Source organism: Lissotriton vulgaris, chromosome 2_1, assembly GCF_964263255.1.
Source record: "Lissotriton vulgaris chromosome 2_1, aLisVul1.2, whole genome shotgun sequence".
NCBI classification, from domain to species: Eukaryota; Metazoa; Chordata; class Amphibia; order Caudata; family Salamandridae; genus Lissotriton; species Lissotriton vulgaris.
Genome location: NC_141687.1, coordinates 1,102,316,178 through 1,102,333,833, shown reverse-complemented (window position 1 = coordinate 1,102,333,833; position 17,656 = coordinate 1,102,316,178). Strand labels below are relative to the sequence as shown.

The following is a 17,656-nucleotide window of genomic DNA, read 5'->3' as shown; positions in this document are numbered from 1 at the left end:
AATATACGTGAACACAGGAATAGCGCAATGTCTGTAGTGCATTCCATAATTCCATGTTGTTTTTCTCTTTTCTTTTCTTCTTATGTGACTTGTTTTAGACTGTGGCGGAGATTCTACACCTGATATTCAGGTGAAATTTTCCCTTTTTAATTTTATTCTCACTTATGTAAGCAAGCAGTAGCAATATCTTGGTCCTGAAGAATGCATAGGAAACACTCCTGGTAAATGCAGAAACATGTTGACCACTTGCCTGTAGATATTTTGTTAAATCTACTTTTTTCACCTGTTTTTAGTCTTAGGGGTCTGAGAGAAGCCAATAAACCACTTTTTCTACTCAGGTCCACCTAATTTAACTCACCTTCACTTTTTCCTCACTGCACTGCTTCCCTCAGGTGTAAACCTTGTCGACATCACTTTCAAGACACCACCTAACAAACACATATGACATCGGTCTCCTCACTCACATAGTCCTCACACCATTCATAGTGTGACCGGTTCTGTGTACAAACTCCTGGGTATGGAGGACCCAAATGATGTGATAATGGTGGTATAGAGCGGCAACTGATGGGAAAAATTCCTGCCCAAGTTGCATACTGAATGTTGGTTTACACTTGAATATAAACACACAGTCTAAGTCACATAGTGGTAAGTCTCGAGTTAAAACACTGAGTCGGGACTCCTGGATACCTTCTGTTGTTGTAACTCTCTGTGAAACACCTTAATACTCATTTGAGCAAGAGAACGTTTTTTAAAACCATCAAATAAATAAATGCTGGACTACTTTGTCCCTCTAGAAATTGATAGGAGGGTGACATTTATCCATTCTCAGTGGATGAAGCCTCTATTTGAGGTGACTGCCATAACGATATTTGCTTACAACTTCAAGTGTTACGGATCGCACGTAACGAGACACCAGCAAACTAGAAACAATTTTACTTATTTCCCCACAGGAGAACAAAGGCCCTTAAAAGAGAAGATTTTTCCGATAATTCTTGCACAAGATCTTTTACATAGCATGAGGGAATCGTTTTACTGGGCTCGCCTTATTCTGTAATCTGGCACTGATGGAAGGTGCACTCAAATGTAAGCATAAAGAAGATTTAAGGACGCATGGTACCGAAGAAATTGAATGACTGGTTCTAGATTTCTAAGGTGCACCCACGACAGAATCTTAATCATCTTCTGCTGCATATAATTAGGTTGCTAGGTATATTAGTAACATGAAGCCTATTGGTGTAAGTGTTCTTTGAAAATGACTGCAATCAATCAATTTTGAGTTCCCGAATAAGCATAGTTAATAGAATTCTAGGTTCTCAGAAGCCAGACTGTGGTCCTAAAGAATTTCACCTCTGTATCTGGGCAACAAACCGGGAAGACCATTATTGGGGAGATGACCGCTCATGGACATATGTGGATCTTGCACCATGTCTGTCTCGATCACATGACTGTTAAAACTGACAGTATTAGATGCCCAAAAGGAGCAAAGTCTGCTTTTGCACTATAAGAAGCAGAACCCTGGAATGAGAAGCCACATGAGCTTGCCACAGAAATAGCCCCAGGACCAAGGAAGTTGCTTAAGGTGATTCGTCAACTTACAGCAAATCAACCACAAGGGTACAGAGACAAAGCTGGACAACAAGGACCATAAGCCCAAGACCTAGAGTAGAGGACCAGAGAGTGAAACGTTCTTCACAGTTTTCCTTACTCCTAAAATGGCTTCAATGAACCACTGGATTTGACAAACGACTTTCAACTCCTACAATCAAGAGGTATATTTTAACTACCCCGCCAATTCATGTGTCATGACTAAAAGATTCGAAGCGGACCAGCAGGAAAGGAAAACCCATCAAGCAACAACTCCAACTGAGGGGAGGAAGATACCATTGGCCCGCATTATGAGTGGGCCAGTAAAATGGCCAGATTTTTCCCAACTACTGAGTTACCCATACCGGCAGGTACCAGTAATTAGGGGTGGGTAAATTCTGGCCCATTAAATGCTGGCACTGAAGAGACCTCTATTAAATGTGGGATTACCGGGGAAATGGGACACAGCATTTCCTAATATTCCACCATACTTTCACATAGAGATTGTGGCTGTTTTTAGCATCCAAAATCTCTGTGTAAAGATAAAGAGGTATGCTGTGTAACCTGCAGATTTCATAATGCTGATGAGGCTGAACACTGCTGTAACTGGCCCCAACAGAATTAAGAGGCCACTAGTAAGGAGGACCTCGGTACAGTAACTCTTAAAAGACCAGAAGACAGTAGAAAGCAAACAGGGAAATCCTGAGAGCAGACTTTGAGGAAATTAAATTAAGAAAGCCATAAAAGGGATTAGCTCCAGTTCAAAATCTAAATCCTAAAAAACTCTGTTCTTCTGGCAAGAACCAAGCTTACTTAAATTATGCAACCTTTTGAAAACGTGGTTGTTCTCTTCGAAGTAATACAGTTTACCCTCTACGTTCTTTCTGCTACTAGTTGTACATTACAAGGCTATGGTATGTCTATTTTTTGTGTAAACAAATCCTGTGTGGGGAAATAATTTTGTGCTCTACAACTATACCAGAAATAAAATTACAACTGGCAGTTCCACCAAGTGGAAGACAAGGGCCAGCTGGATACTCACAGTTCGCTTTGATACAGCAAAATCTAAAAAAGCCAAAGACGTAGTGTACAGCAAGTGACATACTATCAGGTGACCTACAGAGTCTTATGTACTTACCGTGATTCTGCAGCATAGTGCTGGTGACAGGGGGAGGGCTGTTATTTGGTTGGCGAAAGAGGTGATTGCTGGGATGGGTCGGAGGTGGACTAGATGGCTGGATTCGTAACCTATGATGGGAAAAACAAAGAAATAACTGTAGGTTCCAGCAGGGCAAGTGTTAACATGTACATGTAAAGGATTTGCGAATGCTTAGTGCAGGTCCCACGTGCCAAAACAGTGCTTGTTATTTGATTATTGAACAATAACAGAGGCACAAATGCAAAACCTGGAAAAAGGCAGCACTTTCATTAAAAAGTGCTATATGAATGTCCACGCAGAATGCACATCTTTACTTACAGATCAGTGACACATTTGCTGTTCAGGGATAAGAATGAAGGGAGTTGAGCAGTATGAAAAGTGAGGGTAGGGCGAGTGAAGTATTGGGAAATTGAGGGTATATCAGCCAGCATGACGCGGACAAGCTGAATGGGACAAGCAACTTAAGATACAACCTTTCATTACCAGGAGCAGGTCCACAATGCTGGTGTGTATAAAAGTAAAAGGAGCTGCTGGCAGAGCTCCCTGAACTTTGAGGTTTGACTCACTGAGCGTGTTTGTTTGTGATATGTACTTCGGGAAGAACTGCATTATTACTAGGCGATACCAACACTACTGTTAGCGTGTATGAATGGGAAGCGCCAGCTATAGCAGAGTTCTGTGTTACTGGTTCTTGCCAGAAATTGCTGCAGTGTGTTCCACAGGCAGAGCAGCCCTTACCCATACACCATCCTACTAAAGATTTACTGTACTGCATCCCCCATGGGGTTACCTCTGTAGCTGGTGAGTAAGGAGAGTTGGCTGGTTTTCACAAGCTTGTCCCATCGCCTGAGGTTGAAGGGGAGGTGAAGGCTGTGCTGGTCGGATACAGTCCTGATTTGAAAAAGAGCGAAGAGAAGAGTTACTGAACCAGAGAAACCTTAAGTAAAAGTCACAAAAGGCAAGGCCCCCTTCCCTCACGACTTAAGGGTTTCAGTCGACATTACACAGCAATAAGTTTTTCCCGCTATTATCAAATGAGCCAGCCATGAGGTGGTACACAATTATAGTAACATGGCCAAGAGAGAACGACAGGGGGGAGATACAAAAAAGGTGCGAGAAAATGCAGAGATTGACATGACACAAATCAGGTGTATGCCAGAGTGAAAGCGGGTAAATAAGCTAGAGGGAGAGTAGGGAGAATGTCAAAGGGGGAGTGGCGATATACCACAGATGATGAAAATAATGGCAGACATTAGAACTGACAATCCTTAGTAGTCTGCCACAGAGAAATAACTTCGTAACCCTGCGACAAAAGTGTCTGAGCTTCCGCCAGGACGCAGACCTGAATACAAACCAGTTTTAAGCTACTTCAATCTCGGGCATCTTCTTATTGGCACTCAATGCCCAGCTCAATGTGTAATGACCAGGAACAAGCCAGTAAGTAAATAGTGGCAGCAGCCTGAGAGGGTTTGGGGTGCTGAATCTTTAGTCAAAAAGATGCAGGGCAGGATGAGTCTCTCCGTAACGGCCATAACTGGAGCCTGTCAGCATTCTGTAGGAATCATATCTTCATTTGAAGGCCCAGGCGGAGGAATGGCGGCCTTATGATACAGACGCATACATTTGTAGCATGTGATAGACCTAACTTTATATCACAGCTCCCCTCAATTAAGTAGGGGCTGGAGAATACTCTCTGTGAGGGTCATACATTTATTTTCACCCTATTAGGATCCTGGGATACAACCTCTTCCCTAAAGTTGCAGGGGTGAATACCTGTATCTGCTGATGGAGGATTTGGTGCTGTTCCTGCTGGTAGAGTATGTGCTGCTGTTGAGTCTGCTCCAAAGTCCTCTCGTCAACCTGCACACCGTACATCTTTTGAAGTTGTTCGTACTCCTGCAAAGGAGACCAGAGGATACTGATGAATGTCCCCAGAGTAGTAGAACCACTAAGTGCTTCCCACCAAAAGAAACCCAAATGTTCCACAACCACCAACAGTGCAGACCCTACAGACTACATCATAAGGACCAAGGAAAATGCATCGGAGGACCTCCAACAATCCCAAAGTCCATCCTCAATATCCCCAACCCAGATAAGCACGACAGCCAGAGAACTCCCTCCCTTTAATCTTCTGCCAAGCTCAACACAGTCACAAACTACACAACTTCTCTACGGCATAAGAACCAAGCCTTAGATCCTCTATAACATCCCAACCATGCATGACTGACTGACTCTTCCACTTTTCGCACACACTTATAGAAACCACAATGAGTACACAAAGCGGGAAAACAAGCATGCCTTCTCAAGCTTCTGTTCAACATGGAGAAATAAGGGGCCACTCACAAATACTTAAACAAAGCAAGGATGGATTATGTTACTTACCCTGTGAGCATCTGTTCTTGGCGCACAAGTAACTACTTGCCTAACGATATATCTGTAAGAGACATTAGTTAGTGATAGATTCCTTACCTTAGAATATACCCAGGCGTCAGACTGGATCCAGAAAGTTTTGCCTAGCAGTACCCCTGCGCGTTAGTAGGTGGCATCCTGCGGCTCCGCGTGCCTCGCTGGCGTTGTATGCACCGAGATGATGTTACGGAGACTATTTAGGCGCCACCCCTGCGTGCTGGCGGCAGTTCTGTGCACGACTTTCTGCACCAGGAACGCAGAGCTATACAAGATACTGACCACTGGTGCATTGAAACTAGGGCCCTGAAAGGGATGACCTTAACCCTAATAATCGGTTCGCAGAAAGGGGAGGATGGGTGGGTCGGTAAGGAATCTATCACCAACTAATGTCTCTTACAGATATATTGTTAAACAAGTAGTAACTTGTGCATCTGAAAGAGCTACGTTAGTGATAGATTCCTTACCATAAAGTAGATACCGCAGCAATACAAACCCCGGTGGTGGGTCTGCGAACAAGATTACACCAGAAAGTTATGGAGAACAGAACGGCCAAAGAAGCCGCCTCTCTGGACTTGACTGTCAAGGCAGTAATGCTTGGTAAACGTGTGCAGCGAGGCCCGAGTAGCTGCCTGACAAATGCCCTGCAAGGGAACGCCGCGTCCCAAGACAGTAGTGGCTGCCATTGCTCTGGTGGAATGGGCATGCAGCCCCACAGGAGGCTCCTTCTTAGCCATGGAGTAACAGGCCTTCATGCAGCGAACAACCAACGAGAGAGACGGTCAGTTTGTGCACGGCCCAACCTTTTTTGGCACCCACGTAGCCAACAAAGAGCTGGTAAGCCACCCGGAACTGCTGTGTGCGCGTCAAAAAGAATGAGTGCGCACGTGTTGGGTCCAGACGATGGAGCCTCTCCTCCTCTTTAGAAGGATGCCGAGGCGGAAAAAAGGTGGGCAAAGTGATGGTCTGCCTGATGTGGAAGGGCGTAACAACCTTTGGCAAGAAAGAAGGACATGTCCGTAAAACCACCTAGTCCGGATGAACAGAAAGGAAAGAAGGTTTAGAAGACAGAGCCTGCAGCTCACTCACTCCTCTGGCAGCGGTGAGAGCAACCAGGAAAGCAGTCTTTAAGGTGAGAAGAAGTAAAGGACAGTTGTGAAGCGGCTCAAAGGGAGCGCACATCAAATAAGTCAACACAAGATTCAAATCTCACTAAAGCATTATAAACGGGACCGGAGGGAACGTGTGTATAATGCCTTTCAGGAAACGGTTAACAACCGGGGACTTAAAAAGAGAAGGCTGATCAGGAAGCCGTAGAAAGTGGAGATGGCAGAAAGATAAACCTTGATAGTGTCCAGAGCAGAGCCCTGCCTGGCCAAGGAAAGAAAGAACAGAAGGACTTCGGCAAGAGGGGCAGAAAGGGGATCCACAGACTTATCTGTGCACCATGCCATAAACTTGTTTCACCTGCAGGCGTATATTGTTTTCGTGGAGGGACGCCTGGCTGCCAGAATGACATCACAGACTTCAGGAGGAAGATCCAAAGCTGTCAACTGTCGCCGCTCAACCTCCATGCATGGAGGTGGAGGCTGGACAGGTTCGGGCGGAGGACCGTCCCCTGCTGCTGCGACAGAAGATCCTCCCGAAGAGGCAGTAGGATTGGGGGATCGATCGCCAGGATGAGTAGCTCGCGATTGCAAATGCTACTTACCAGTATGCATCTGTTCTTGGCATGTAGGGCTGCTGACATTCATATCTGTGCATAGTCCGCCACCTAGTGTTGGGTCCGGATGATTGCACATTGTTGTCCTGGAAGAGTCTTCGAAGTATCACGAGATAGGTGGCTCCTCCCCTGGACTACAGTGCGCATGGGCATCGCCTCCATCCCCAGATTGTTTTTAGCCATTGGCAGAGATGGAGTGAGAAGTGAGTGATGACCATGCTATGAGCATATATGTGTATATGAATACATACTGCAGCTGCTACAGGCGCCGGGGAGGAGGGTGGGCGATATGAATGTCAGCAGCCCTACATGCCAAGAACAGATGCATACTGGTAAGTAGCATTTGCAGTTAGAGGCATGTGGGCTGCTGAATTCATATCTGTGCATAGAATACATAGCAGTCCCTCCATTAGCGGCGGCCGCCCGTGCCAGCTGCAGCAGTCTGAAAAAGTGTTTTTAGAACAGCCTGACCAACAGCTGCCTGTTGTTTTGAATGCACGTCTACACAGTAGTGCTTAGTGAAAGTATGAGTGGTAGACCATGTGGCTGCTCTACAGATGTCTTCTAAGGGAATGTTACCTAAGAAAGCCATAGAGGCCCCCAACTTCCTAGTGGAGTGGGCCCTCGGTGGTATAGTGAGAGTGCGCTTTGCTTTAGCGTAGCAGATCTGAATGCACTTTACTATCCATCTAGCTATTCCTGCTTTGGAGATTGCATTTCCCTTGTGTTGTGTGGCAAAAGCAACAAAAAGTTGTTGGGTTTTGCGGAAATCTTTTGTCCTGTCCACATAATACATCAAAGCCCTTTTTACATCAAGGGTGTGGAGCATCCGCTCCGCCAGCGTCTCTGGGTTTTGGAAAAACACCGGCAATTCAATGGTTTGGTTTAAGTGAAAGTGTGAGACCACTTTTGGTAAGAACTTAGGGTTAGTGCGGAGCACCACCCTGTTAGCATGTACCTGGAAGAAAGGTTCTTGGATGGTGAGCGCCTGCAGTTCGCTAACCCTCCGTAGCGATGTGATTGCTACTAGGAACGCAACCTTCCAGGTTAAAAATTGCAGCTCACAAGAGTGTAGTGGCTCAAAGGGAGGACCCATCAGCCTTGTAAGAACCACATTGAGGTTCCATTCCGGAGCTGGTGGAGTCCTTGGTGGAATGACTCTTTTGGGTCCTTCCAGAAAAGCCTTGATAGCAGGGACCTTGAAGAGTGACAGGTGCTGCCTATTCTGGAGGTATGCTGCCATAGCCGACAGGTGAATGCGGATGGAAGAGTAAGCTAGATTACAACGATACAGGTGAAAGAGGTAGCATATGATGTTTTGAATGGAAGCGTCTAGCGGGTCAATGCTGTGCTCCACGCAGTAGACGACAAACCTCTTCCATTTAGCCGCATAACAAGCTCTAGTAGTGGGCTTTCTTGCCTCCCGAATGATGTCCATGCAATCGGGAGGAAGATTAAGGTAGCCAAACTCTAGGACTTCAGGAGCCAGATCGCCAGGTTGAGCTGTTGCGGATCTGGGTGCTGAATGTCGCCATGGCTCTGCGTCAGAAGGCTGGGAGTGAGATGAAGCCTTTGATGCGGTACCACGGAGAGTTCCAGAAACGTGGTGTACCACGGTTGGCGAGCCCACGTTGGAGCAACCAGGAGCGTCATCGAGTGTTGCCTGAGCTTGCGTGCCACCAGCGGTATCAGAGGTGCTGGGGGAAAAGCGTACGCAAATCTGCCTGACCAGTTCATCCACATCGCATTGCCCTGTGATTGGGGGTGTGGGAATCTGGCGGCGAAGCTTTGGCATTTTGCGTTCTCCTTTGTGGCGAACAGGTCTATCTCTGGATGACCCCACCTTTGGAAGTACGGTTGGAGTACTGATGGATGTAACTCCCACTCGTGCATCTGATGGCTGTGTCTGCTGAGCAGATCCGCCATTTGATTGTCCTTGCCTGGGAGATGTTCTGCCATGAGAAAGATGTTCCTCTGAATGGCCCACTTCCACATGCTCTGAGCCAGATGAGACAGCTGTGGAGAGTGTGTGCCTCCCTGCTTCTGGATGTAGTACATGGCCGTCATGTTGTCCGTCCGGATCAACACGACCTTGTTGCACAGATGTACTTTGAACGCCTTTAAGGCCATGAAGATTGCCATCAGTTCCAACACATTGATGTGCATCTTCCTTTGCTGAAGTGTCCATAGTCCCTGCACAGTGTAGTGGAGTACATGCGCTCCCCATCCCTGGAGAGAGGCGTCCGTTGTCAGGATGATCTGTGGGACAGGCTCTTGGAATGGTCGGCCCTTGCAAAGGTTTTGTGGATTCCACCAATGCAGAGAGTTGTATGCCCGACCGCTCACCAACACTAGGTCTGTTAGTTGCCCATGAGCCTGAGTCCACTGACGTGCTAGGCACTCCTGAAGCGGACGCATATGTAGTCTCGCGTGCGGGACAATGGAGATGCAGGAGGCCATCATGCCTATCAACTGCATGAACACCTTCGCCGGAAGCGAGTGCTGGGGTCTGAACCGTTGGATCAGCGCCTGGATACTGGCGATTCTCACTGAATTCGGCTGCGCAGTGGCTGCCAGAGTATCGATCGTCGCGCCCAGATACTGTCGCACGTGGGCGGGCTGGAGATGGGACTTTGGGTAGTTCAGAGAGAATCCCAGATCGTGCAGGAGATGAATGGTGCGTGACACGTGGTCCACGCACTGCTGCTCCGTCTTTGCCTGAATAAGCCAGTCGTCTAGATACGGAAAGACATGGATGTGCTGGCGACGGAGATGCGCCGCCACAGTCGCTAGGCACTTTGTAAATACTCTCGGTGCCGTGGTGACCCCGAACGGCAGGACTCTGAACTGGTAATGCTGGTCTAAGATCTTGAATCGGAGATACTTTCTGTGGGAAGGATGCAGGGGAATATGGAAATAGGCATCCTTCAGATCCAGCGTTGCTAGGAAGTCCCCTTGCTGAAGCAGGGGAAGCACCTGCTGCAATGTGAGCATATGGAAGTGCTCCGAGTTGATGTACCAGTTCAGGGGCCTGAGGTCCAGGATCGGCCTGAGTGATCCGTCCTTTTTGGGGATTAGAAAATACAGGGAGTAAACTCCTGTTCCCCGTTCTTGCAATGGAACGAGCTCTATTGCCCCTTTTTGCAGCATGACCAGTACTTCTTGCTGCAACAAGGTCAAATGCTCGTCGGACATAGCACGGCCTCTTGGCGGTATGTCCGGTGGAATGGACGTAAGTTCTAGACAGTACCCGCACTGGATAATAGACCTCACCCACCTGTCCGTGGTGATGGACCTCCACGCCGGCAGGAACTGCTGGAGTCTCCCCCCGACAGGTGTCGTGTGATCGGGGGGGAGTGACAAGACGTCACTGCTTGTTGGAGGTGGTGGACCTGGAGGCATTGTTTCCACGTCCCCTGCCTTTGATATTATTGCCTCTGTAGCCACCCCTGCCCTTGTTGTTGTTATACGAGGACTGGGTGTTACCCTTGTAGTATTGCGTTGACTGGGATGCCTGGCCCCTTGAGGTGCCACTTGAATTGGAGCGGCGAAAAGAACTCCCCCGAAACTGCTGGCTTTGCAAAGCCCCCATAGACTTGGCAGTTTCGGTATCTTTCTTCATCTTTTCTAGGGAGGCATCCACCTCAGGGCCGAACAGATGGTCAGGATTCACTGTTTGACCCAATATAGTGGTTTGTATGTCGGGTTTGAACCCAGAAATTCGAAGCCAGGCATGGCGTCTAAGTAAAACGCTAGTATTGATAGCCCTGGAGGCAGTGTCTGCCACGTCAAGGGCACATTTGATGGATGCATTTGTTATAAGTTTACCCTCCTGAATGAGCATCTCCCCCGCCTCCTTGTATTGGTCAGGCAAGTGTTGCAGGATGGCCTCTAATGTGTCGTAATGGGCCCTATCATAACGTGCAAGCAGGGCTTGGGTGTTAGAGATCCTCCATATGTTTGCTGCCTGCGCAGCAATGCGTTTGCCTGATGCTTCAAATATTTTGGATTCCTTATCTGGGGGAGGAGCATCACCAGTAGTCTGCGAATTCGCCCTTTTTCGAGCGTTGGACACCACCAGGGAGTCCAATGGCAAATGTCCCTTAATGTACGTGGGGTCCGTGGGCGCCGCCTTATACTTCCTGTCGATGCGAGGGTTGACCACCCGCGCCCGGGTGGGTTCCTTGAACACCTCCTGTGCATGCTTCAGCACCCCTTTAAGCATCGGCAGTGTCTTGACTTGTTTTTCGGCTACTGAGAAGGTGTCGACCAAGAAATCGGCATCCACGGGGTCGGAGTGCAGTTCGACGTCATGGTTCGCTGCAGCTCTCTCTATTAATGCATTGAATGCCGCCGAGTCCTCCGTCGGGGACGTCTTCGCGGCGAAAAGTTGAGTGTCCTGGCCCGACTGCGGGTCGTCTGCGTCGCCTCCTGCTGTCCAGGGCACATGCTCCTCTTCCGGATCCGAGTAGGCAGGATAGTTGTACTCATCCTCTTCCTCGTCCACCTCAGGCACGGGGGAGTGTGCCGGCGAGTGTTCCGGGGCCTGTGGAGACAGAGGTTCCATCAGAGCCGAAGAGTCTCTCTTGTTCTTGAGTGGAATCCTAAAAGGTTCCAAGGCCGGCTCCGATGTAATCTTTCGCTTGAGGAGCGATAATTTTCCGGTGTTGGCGTCGATGATCACCTCACGACGTTCCTCCACCGCCAGCGGTTGGAGCCGAAGCTTCGATACCACCAATGCAGCCTTCGGCGTCAACACTTCTTGAGAGTGTCCGCTCTGCTTAGGCGCGAAAGCCTTCGGCGCCGACTTGGGAGGAAGGGTAAAACGAATGGGCGTTTGTTCCTTGGCAGGCTTCGGCGTGGGCTTAGGCACTACAGTGTCCTGGCTGGGAACCACAGTAGACTGTTGGATCCGCCTTAAGGATTCTCCCACCTTCTTTGTAAGGGATGCCGAGGGCTGAACCGTCTCGAGCGACTCTTCGTCTCCGAGAGCCCGGTCGTCGGTAGGCCTCTTCTTCGGTGCCGACGCCCCATGGCCTGGCGCACCGTCGGCGTGACGCTTCTTCGAAGCCGTCTTCGGGTCCGCGACCCCTTTCGGTGCCGACGCAGCCGCGTCGGGTGCCGTCACCTTCGGCGCCGACCCCAAAGGCTTCGGGTCGGCCATTTTGGCGCGGCTCTTGTGGTCGGCCATTTTGGCGTGGCTCTTCAAGTCGGCCATTTTGGGTTTCGTGGAAGTTGACGCCTCCAGAACCTTCTTCACTAGCGCCACTTTCGGTTTCGGTTTCGCATCCGAAGGGGCGAGACCAGTTGGCTTCACTTTCGGTTTCTTGGCAGAAATGTCCGTGACCGGGCCCGGGGGCGGGGACGTAGGACTTAAAGTTAGATCTTGGGTAAGGCCCGAAGGCGATCCCTCGACCTGGGCCGTATGACGGGGAGTAACCCCGGAGTCTGGTTGGGGATGCTCTTCCTCCGAGCTATCACCCATCGTGGCACAAATCAGTTTGTCGTCCCCTACCTCACCGGAGACTTCGTCGTAGGCCTCCTCATCCGCGTCATAGGTCTCTTCCTCAGACGCGGGGCCAGAGTCCGATCCTTGTACGTCGTCCGCTTCCTCGACAGATTCCTGAAAGATGTCATCAGGCGGGGGCGCCGAAGCCGACAATTGAGCCTGGAGCCGATTAGCCCGGCGAATCTTCAGAGTCTTCTTACTCCTAAATTTGGAACACGCCATGCAGGTGTCTTCACGGTGATCCGGTGACAAGCATGTATTGCACACGGGGTGCACGTCGAGGTGCGAGTATTTAGAGTGACACAGCGGACACTTCTTGAATGGAGTCCGCTCCATAGCAAAGGGTGTAGTGTAGGAGATCGGAGCTGAGAGTCAGTAAGAAACCCGAACGCAACTATACCGACGCCCAGCCTAAAGACCTTTTGGTCTCGAGTAAAAGTCGAACAACTATCGGTTCCGATAGAGGGAACCGAAAACACATCCGAACCCGATGGCGGAAAAAAACAATCTGGGGATGGAGGCGATGCCCATGCGCACTGTAGTCCAGGGGAGGAGCCACCTATCTCGTGATACTTCGAAGACTCTTCCAGGACAACAATGTGCAATCATCCGGACCCAACACTAGGTGGCGGACTATGCACAGATATGAATTCAGCAGCCCACATGCCTCGAACACCAGTATCTTTGTGCACAATCAGGGGCCACAAGGATGACTTGGGCCCGGTCGTGCCTGATCTTCTTCAGCACTCTGGGCAGAAGTGGTATAGGGGGAAAGGAATACAGAACGCAGCTCCACTCGCAACAAAAAGCGTCGCAGAGCGAGTGCCGCCTTGGAAATTCCAACGCGCAGAACTGCTGACATTGCGCATTCTCTTCGGTGGCGAATAGATCTAACCAAGGCTCTCCCCACTGTTGAAAGAGACCTCGGGCCACAAGTTCAGACGCCATTCGTAATCCATCAAGCACAGACGGCTGAGTTTGTCCACCCTGGCGTTCAGGGAACCTGCCAGGAGTTGAACCACCAAGGTGATGCCTTGATGTTCCAGCCATATCCAGAGGTGCAGGGCCTCCTGACAAAGGGTCCAGGACCCCACCCCGGCCTGTTTGTTGCAATAACACATGGCGGTGCTGTTGTCCGTGAACACCTGCACTACACTTTCCCAGACAGAGGGAAGGAATGCTTTCAGTGCAAGTCGGATCGCTTGCAGCTCCAGAAGGTTGATATGGAGCCGGGACTCTGCAGGAGACCAGAGGCCTCTGATCTCCGCCTCTCCCAAGTGGTCTCCCCATCCCAGGAGAGACGCATCCATCACCACTGTGTGCTCCGGTTGGGGAAGGGAGAGGGATCTGCCATTGACCCAATCGCGATTCGTGAGCCACCACTGCAAGTGTCGTGCAGTGCCCTCCGAAATCTGGACATGATCGGACAGGTTGCCCTGATGCTGTGCCCACTGGAACTTCAGGTTCCACTGCAGAGCCCGCATATGCCATCTGGCATGTTGCACTAGCAGGATGCAGGAGGCTATCAGGCCCAGGAGCCGGAGGGTCATCCTGACTGAAACCCAGGATAGAGGCTGAAAGATCTGAATCATAGCCTGAATATCCAGGACTCGCTGCTCAGGAGGATAAACCTGAAACTGTGTCAAATTCAGAACCGCTTCGATGAAGAGGAGCTTCTGAGAGGGCCTCAGGTGCGACTTCGGCACTTTGATGGAGAACCCCAGCAAAGGCAGAAGGCCGGCTGTAGTCTGAAGGTGGGTGACAACTGTCTGGGGCGGGCAAGCCTTCAACAATCAGTCGTCGAGGTAGGGGAAGACTGACACTCCTGACCTGCACAGATGAGCTGCGACCACCGCCATCACTTTCGTGAACACCCGAGGGGCGTTGGTAAGGCCGAAGGGGAGCACGGCAAACTGAAAATGCTCCTGGCCTACCGTGAACCGCAGGTATCGCTGGTGGGCCGGCAGGACAGGGATGTGAAAATATGTGTCCTGCAAGTCCAACGCTACCATCCAGTCTCCAGGGTCGAGAGCAGCCAAGACCTGAGCCAGATTCTGCGGCGTACCCCAGGGCTCATCCCTGGGCTCATCCCTCAGCCCAACGCTGTTCAACATCTACATGGCTCCTCTCGCCCGCCGCCCGACAGCACAACCTCAACAACATCTCCTATGCCGACGACACCCAGCTGATCCTCTCCCTCACCAAAGACCCCCAGACCGAAAAAAATAACCTCCACGAAGGAACGAAGGCCATCGCCGAATGGATAAGGAACAGCCGACTGAAGCTGAACTCGGACAAGACGGAGATTCTCATCCTCAGATCCACCCCCTCAGCCTGGGACGACACCTGGTGGCCGACCACACTGGGACATTACCAACATTACCAACACCCACCGACCACGCACGCAACCTAGGATTCATCCTCGACTTCACCCTTGCTATGACTAAGCAGGTCAACGCTGTCTCCTCCTCCTGCGTCAACGCCCTCCAGTAGCACCGCAGGATCTACAAGTAGATCCCCACTGAAACAAGAAGAACCGTCACCGAAGCCCTCGTCAGCAGCAGGTTGGACTACGGAAACGCACTCTACGCAGGAGTTCTGGCCAAACTCCTGAGACGGTTGTAATGCATCCAGAACGCCTCCGCATGACTGATTCTCAACATCCCCCGCTGCAGCCACATCACTCCCCACCTGAGAGAACTACACTGGCTACCAGTCAACAAGAGGATAACCTAAAAAGCTCCTCACCCACGCACACAAAGCCCTCCACAACGCCGGACCAGCATACCTCAACAGACATCTCAGCTTCTACAACCCCACCCGCCAGCTCCGCTCTGCCGGCCACGCCCTCGCTGCAGTCCCCCGCATCCAACGAGCAACCTCCGGCGGCAGATCTATCTCCTTCCTCGCCGCCAAGACCTGGAACACCCTCCCCATCCACCTACGGCAGACCCAAGACCTGCTCACCTTCAGAAGACTCCTCAAGACCTGGCTCTTCAAGCAATAGCAGCACCCCCATCGCTCAGCGCCTTAAGACCCTCACGGATAAGTAGCGCACTTTACAACATTGATTGATTGATTCAGCATCTTGAACTTCTCCTTCCGGAGAAAGCGATTGACGTCCTGGAGGTCCAAGATAGGACGCAGACCCCCTTTGTCCTTCTTGGGGACCAGAAAGTAGTGGGAATAACAACCACTACCTACTTCTGGCCCAGGAACGCACTCGATGGCCCCCTAGGCCAAGAGGGTTGTGACTTCCTGCCGGAGAAGTGCCAAGTGGTCCCCCGACAATCGGTGGTACTGAGATGGCATGGCTGGAGGGGTGGACTGAAAAAGAAGGGAGTAACCCATGTTGATGATCTGCAAAACCCACTTGTCCAATGTGATATCGCGCCAGTGGCAGAGGTGGTGGAGGATCCTGCCACCCACCGGTGTGGGGTGCTCCACAAAGCTCGGATTAGGAAGGTTTGGAGGTAGAAGCAGCAGGGGCGGACTGACCACCACGCTGATTCCCAGACCTGCCCCTGCAGAAGCCACAACCGTGCGGAGGCTGGTTCTGCACAGGCTTGCTGACGGAACATGCCTGGGCGCCTCTGCCGTGGCCACAAAAGGAACGAAATCCAGAAGTGACCGGGCTCTTTGCAGAAAGACCCAAGGACTAGGCCGTGGCGCGCGAGTCCTTAAAACGTTCCAGTGCACTATCGGCCTTATCGCCAAACAGGCGAGTGCCATCAAAAGGCATGTCCATGAGCGAGCTCTGGACATCGGGCGAGAACCCAGTAGAACGCAAACAGGCATGGCGACGTAGCGCCACAGTCGTAGAAATCGCCCTGCCTAACGAGTCAGCGGTATCCAAATCACACCGAATGGCAAACTTAGCCACATCCTTACCCTCAGCAACCGCCAGGAAAAGTACAGCCTCGACCTCCTCAGGACTCTGAGGCAACACCTGGGCAACGATATCCCACACTGCGTGGGAAAAGCGGCCTAATAAGGCGGTGTTCACCGACCGCAGCCCTAAGCTGGCCAAAGAGAACAGCCCCTTAACAAACTGATCCAGCTTCTTAAGAGTCCTTATCCGGTGGAGCCGGGGGAAAGGCACTCTGCGACGTCGAGGCCTGGATGAGCAGACTCTCAGGCGTAGGGTGAGTGGTCAGAAAGGCAGGGTCACCAGGCGCCAGGCGGTGACGCCTGGCAACATTCTTATCAACCGGGGCCCCTCTGGCCGGGCGCTACCAAATTTCCAACAGGACGTCGGTGAGGGCGTCATTGAAGGGAAGCAGCTGCCCCAGCGAAGTAGACGTCGTATGGAGCACCTCGGTGAGGAGGTTAGTTTTGAGGGTCTCCGTAGAAAGATCGAGGTGGAGGACCTCAGCAGTCCGACGGAGCACCATCGTGTAGGAAGCGCCCTCCTCCATTGTAGGATCAGAAGAGACATCAAGGTCACCTGCGTCCTCCAGATCGTCCACGAGTCCCACTTGGAGTCACACTACCGGGCAGAGGGTCCTCGGACCCTTCCCAATCCTCCACCTCTGCTGCAGGAGGAGCCGGAGCTGGAGGAGGGACAGACGGTGTTGGAAACGGCGCCATGAATGGCGTCGGACGGGGCCGGACCGGCGCTGCTTCCCAATACGGATCCCAGGCAGGAACAAAATGGTCCTGGAACCGGGGCAAGGTTGAAAGGAATGGTACCCACTGCGGCGCTGAGGCCGGAGCCGGCAGCGCTGGACCTCGTGGTGCCGGAGCCAATTCGCAGGATCCTGTGGCGCCGAAGCTGGATGCGCCGGCGGTGCCGACGGACCAACAGGATCTGGACACAGGACCACGGGGCCCGAAGGTGCGCCGGCGGGAGCCAGAGGCCTAAAAAGGCGGTCCATGGCAGCAAGAAACTCTTGCACCTGTTTGGGAGTTGCCAACGGACCCGGGTAGGGTAGGTAGGCCGCTGGACTCCCAGGCCCATAAGGAGCCGCAGGGGCAGAACCCCTGTCCCCCTCGTCCGCATCAGAGGACCGATGGGGGGACGTCAGAGGGCGAACACGCTTCTTCGACGACTTCTTATGTCGTCGCTTACCGGAATCCGAGGGCAAGACTTGGAGCCCGAGGAGCGACGACTAAGGCCTGCGAGCGGTCCCGGGAACGATCCCTGGACCCGGAGCGGCGGTGGGAAGAATGCCAGGCCTCCCGCAGTTTCCATTGTTACGATTGTTTTCCCGCAGGCAGATAAAAATGGAGCGTAACGTAAGTGTAAGTAAAGAAATGCCCATGCATATGAAAA

General features: G+C 51.4%; 1 protein-coding gene across 2 annotated transcripts in view; it reads right to left on the bottom strand.

Moving 5' to 3' along the window:
* Nucleotides 1-17,656, bottom strand: part of SIK3 (SIK family kinase 3) — a 467,469-nt gene that overhangs the window by 117,073 nt on the left and 332,740 nt on the right. For both annotated transcript variants that reach the window (XM_086956798.1, XM_086956799.1), the window contains exons 14-16: nucleotides 4,517-4,639; nucleotides 3,534-3,634; nucleotides 2,723-2,832 (exon numbers count right to left, since the gene is read on the bottom strand). In XM_086956798.1, the coding sequence (XP_086812924.1) occupies nucleotides 2,723-2,832; nucleotides 3,534-3,634; nucleotides 4,517-4,639 (334 nt within the window). The remainder of the gene's footprint in view (nucleotides 1-2,722; nucleotides 2,833-3,533; nucleotides 3,635-4,516; nucleotides 4,640-17,656) is intronic.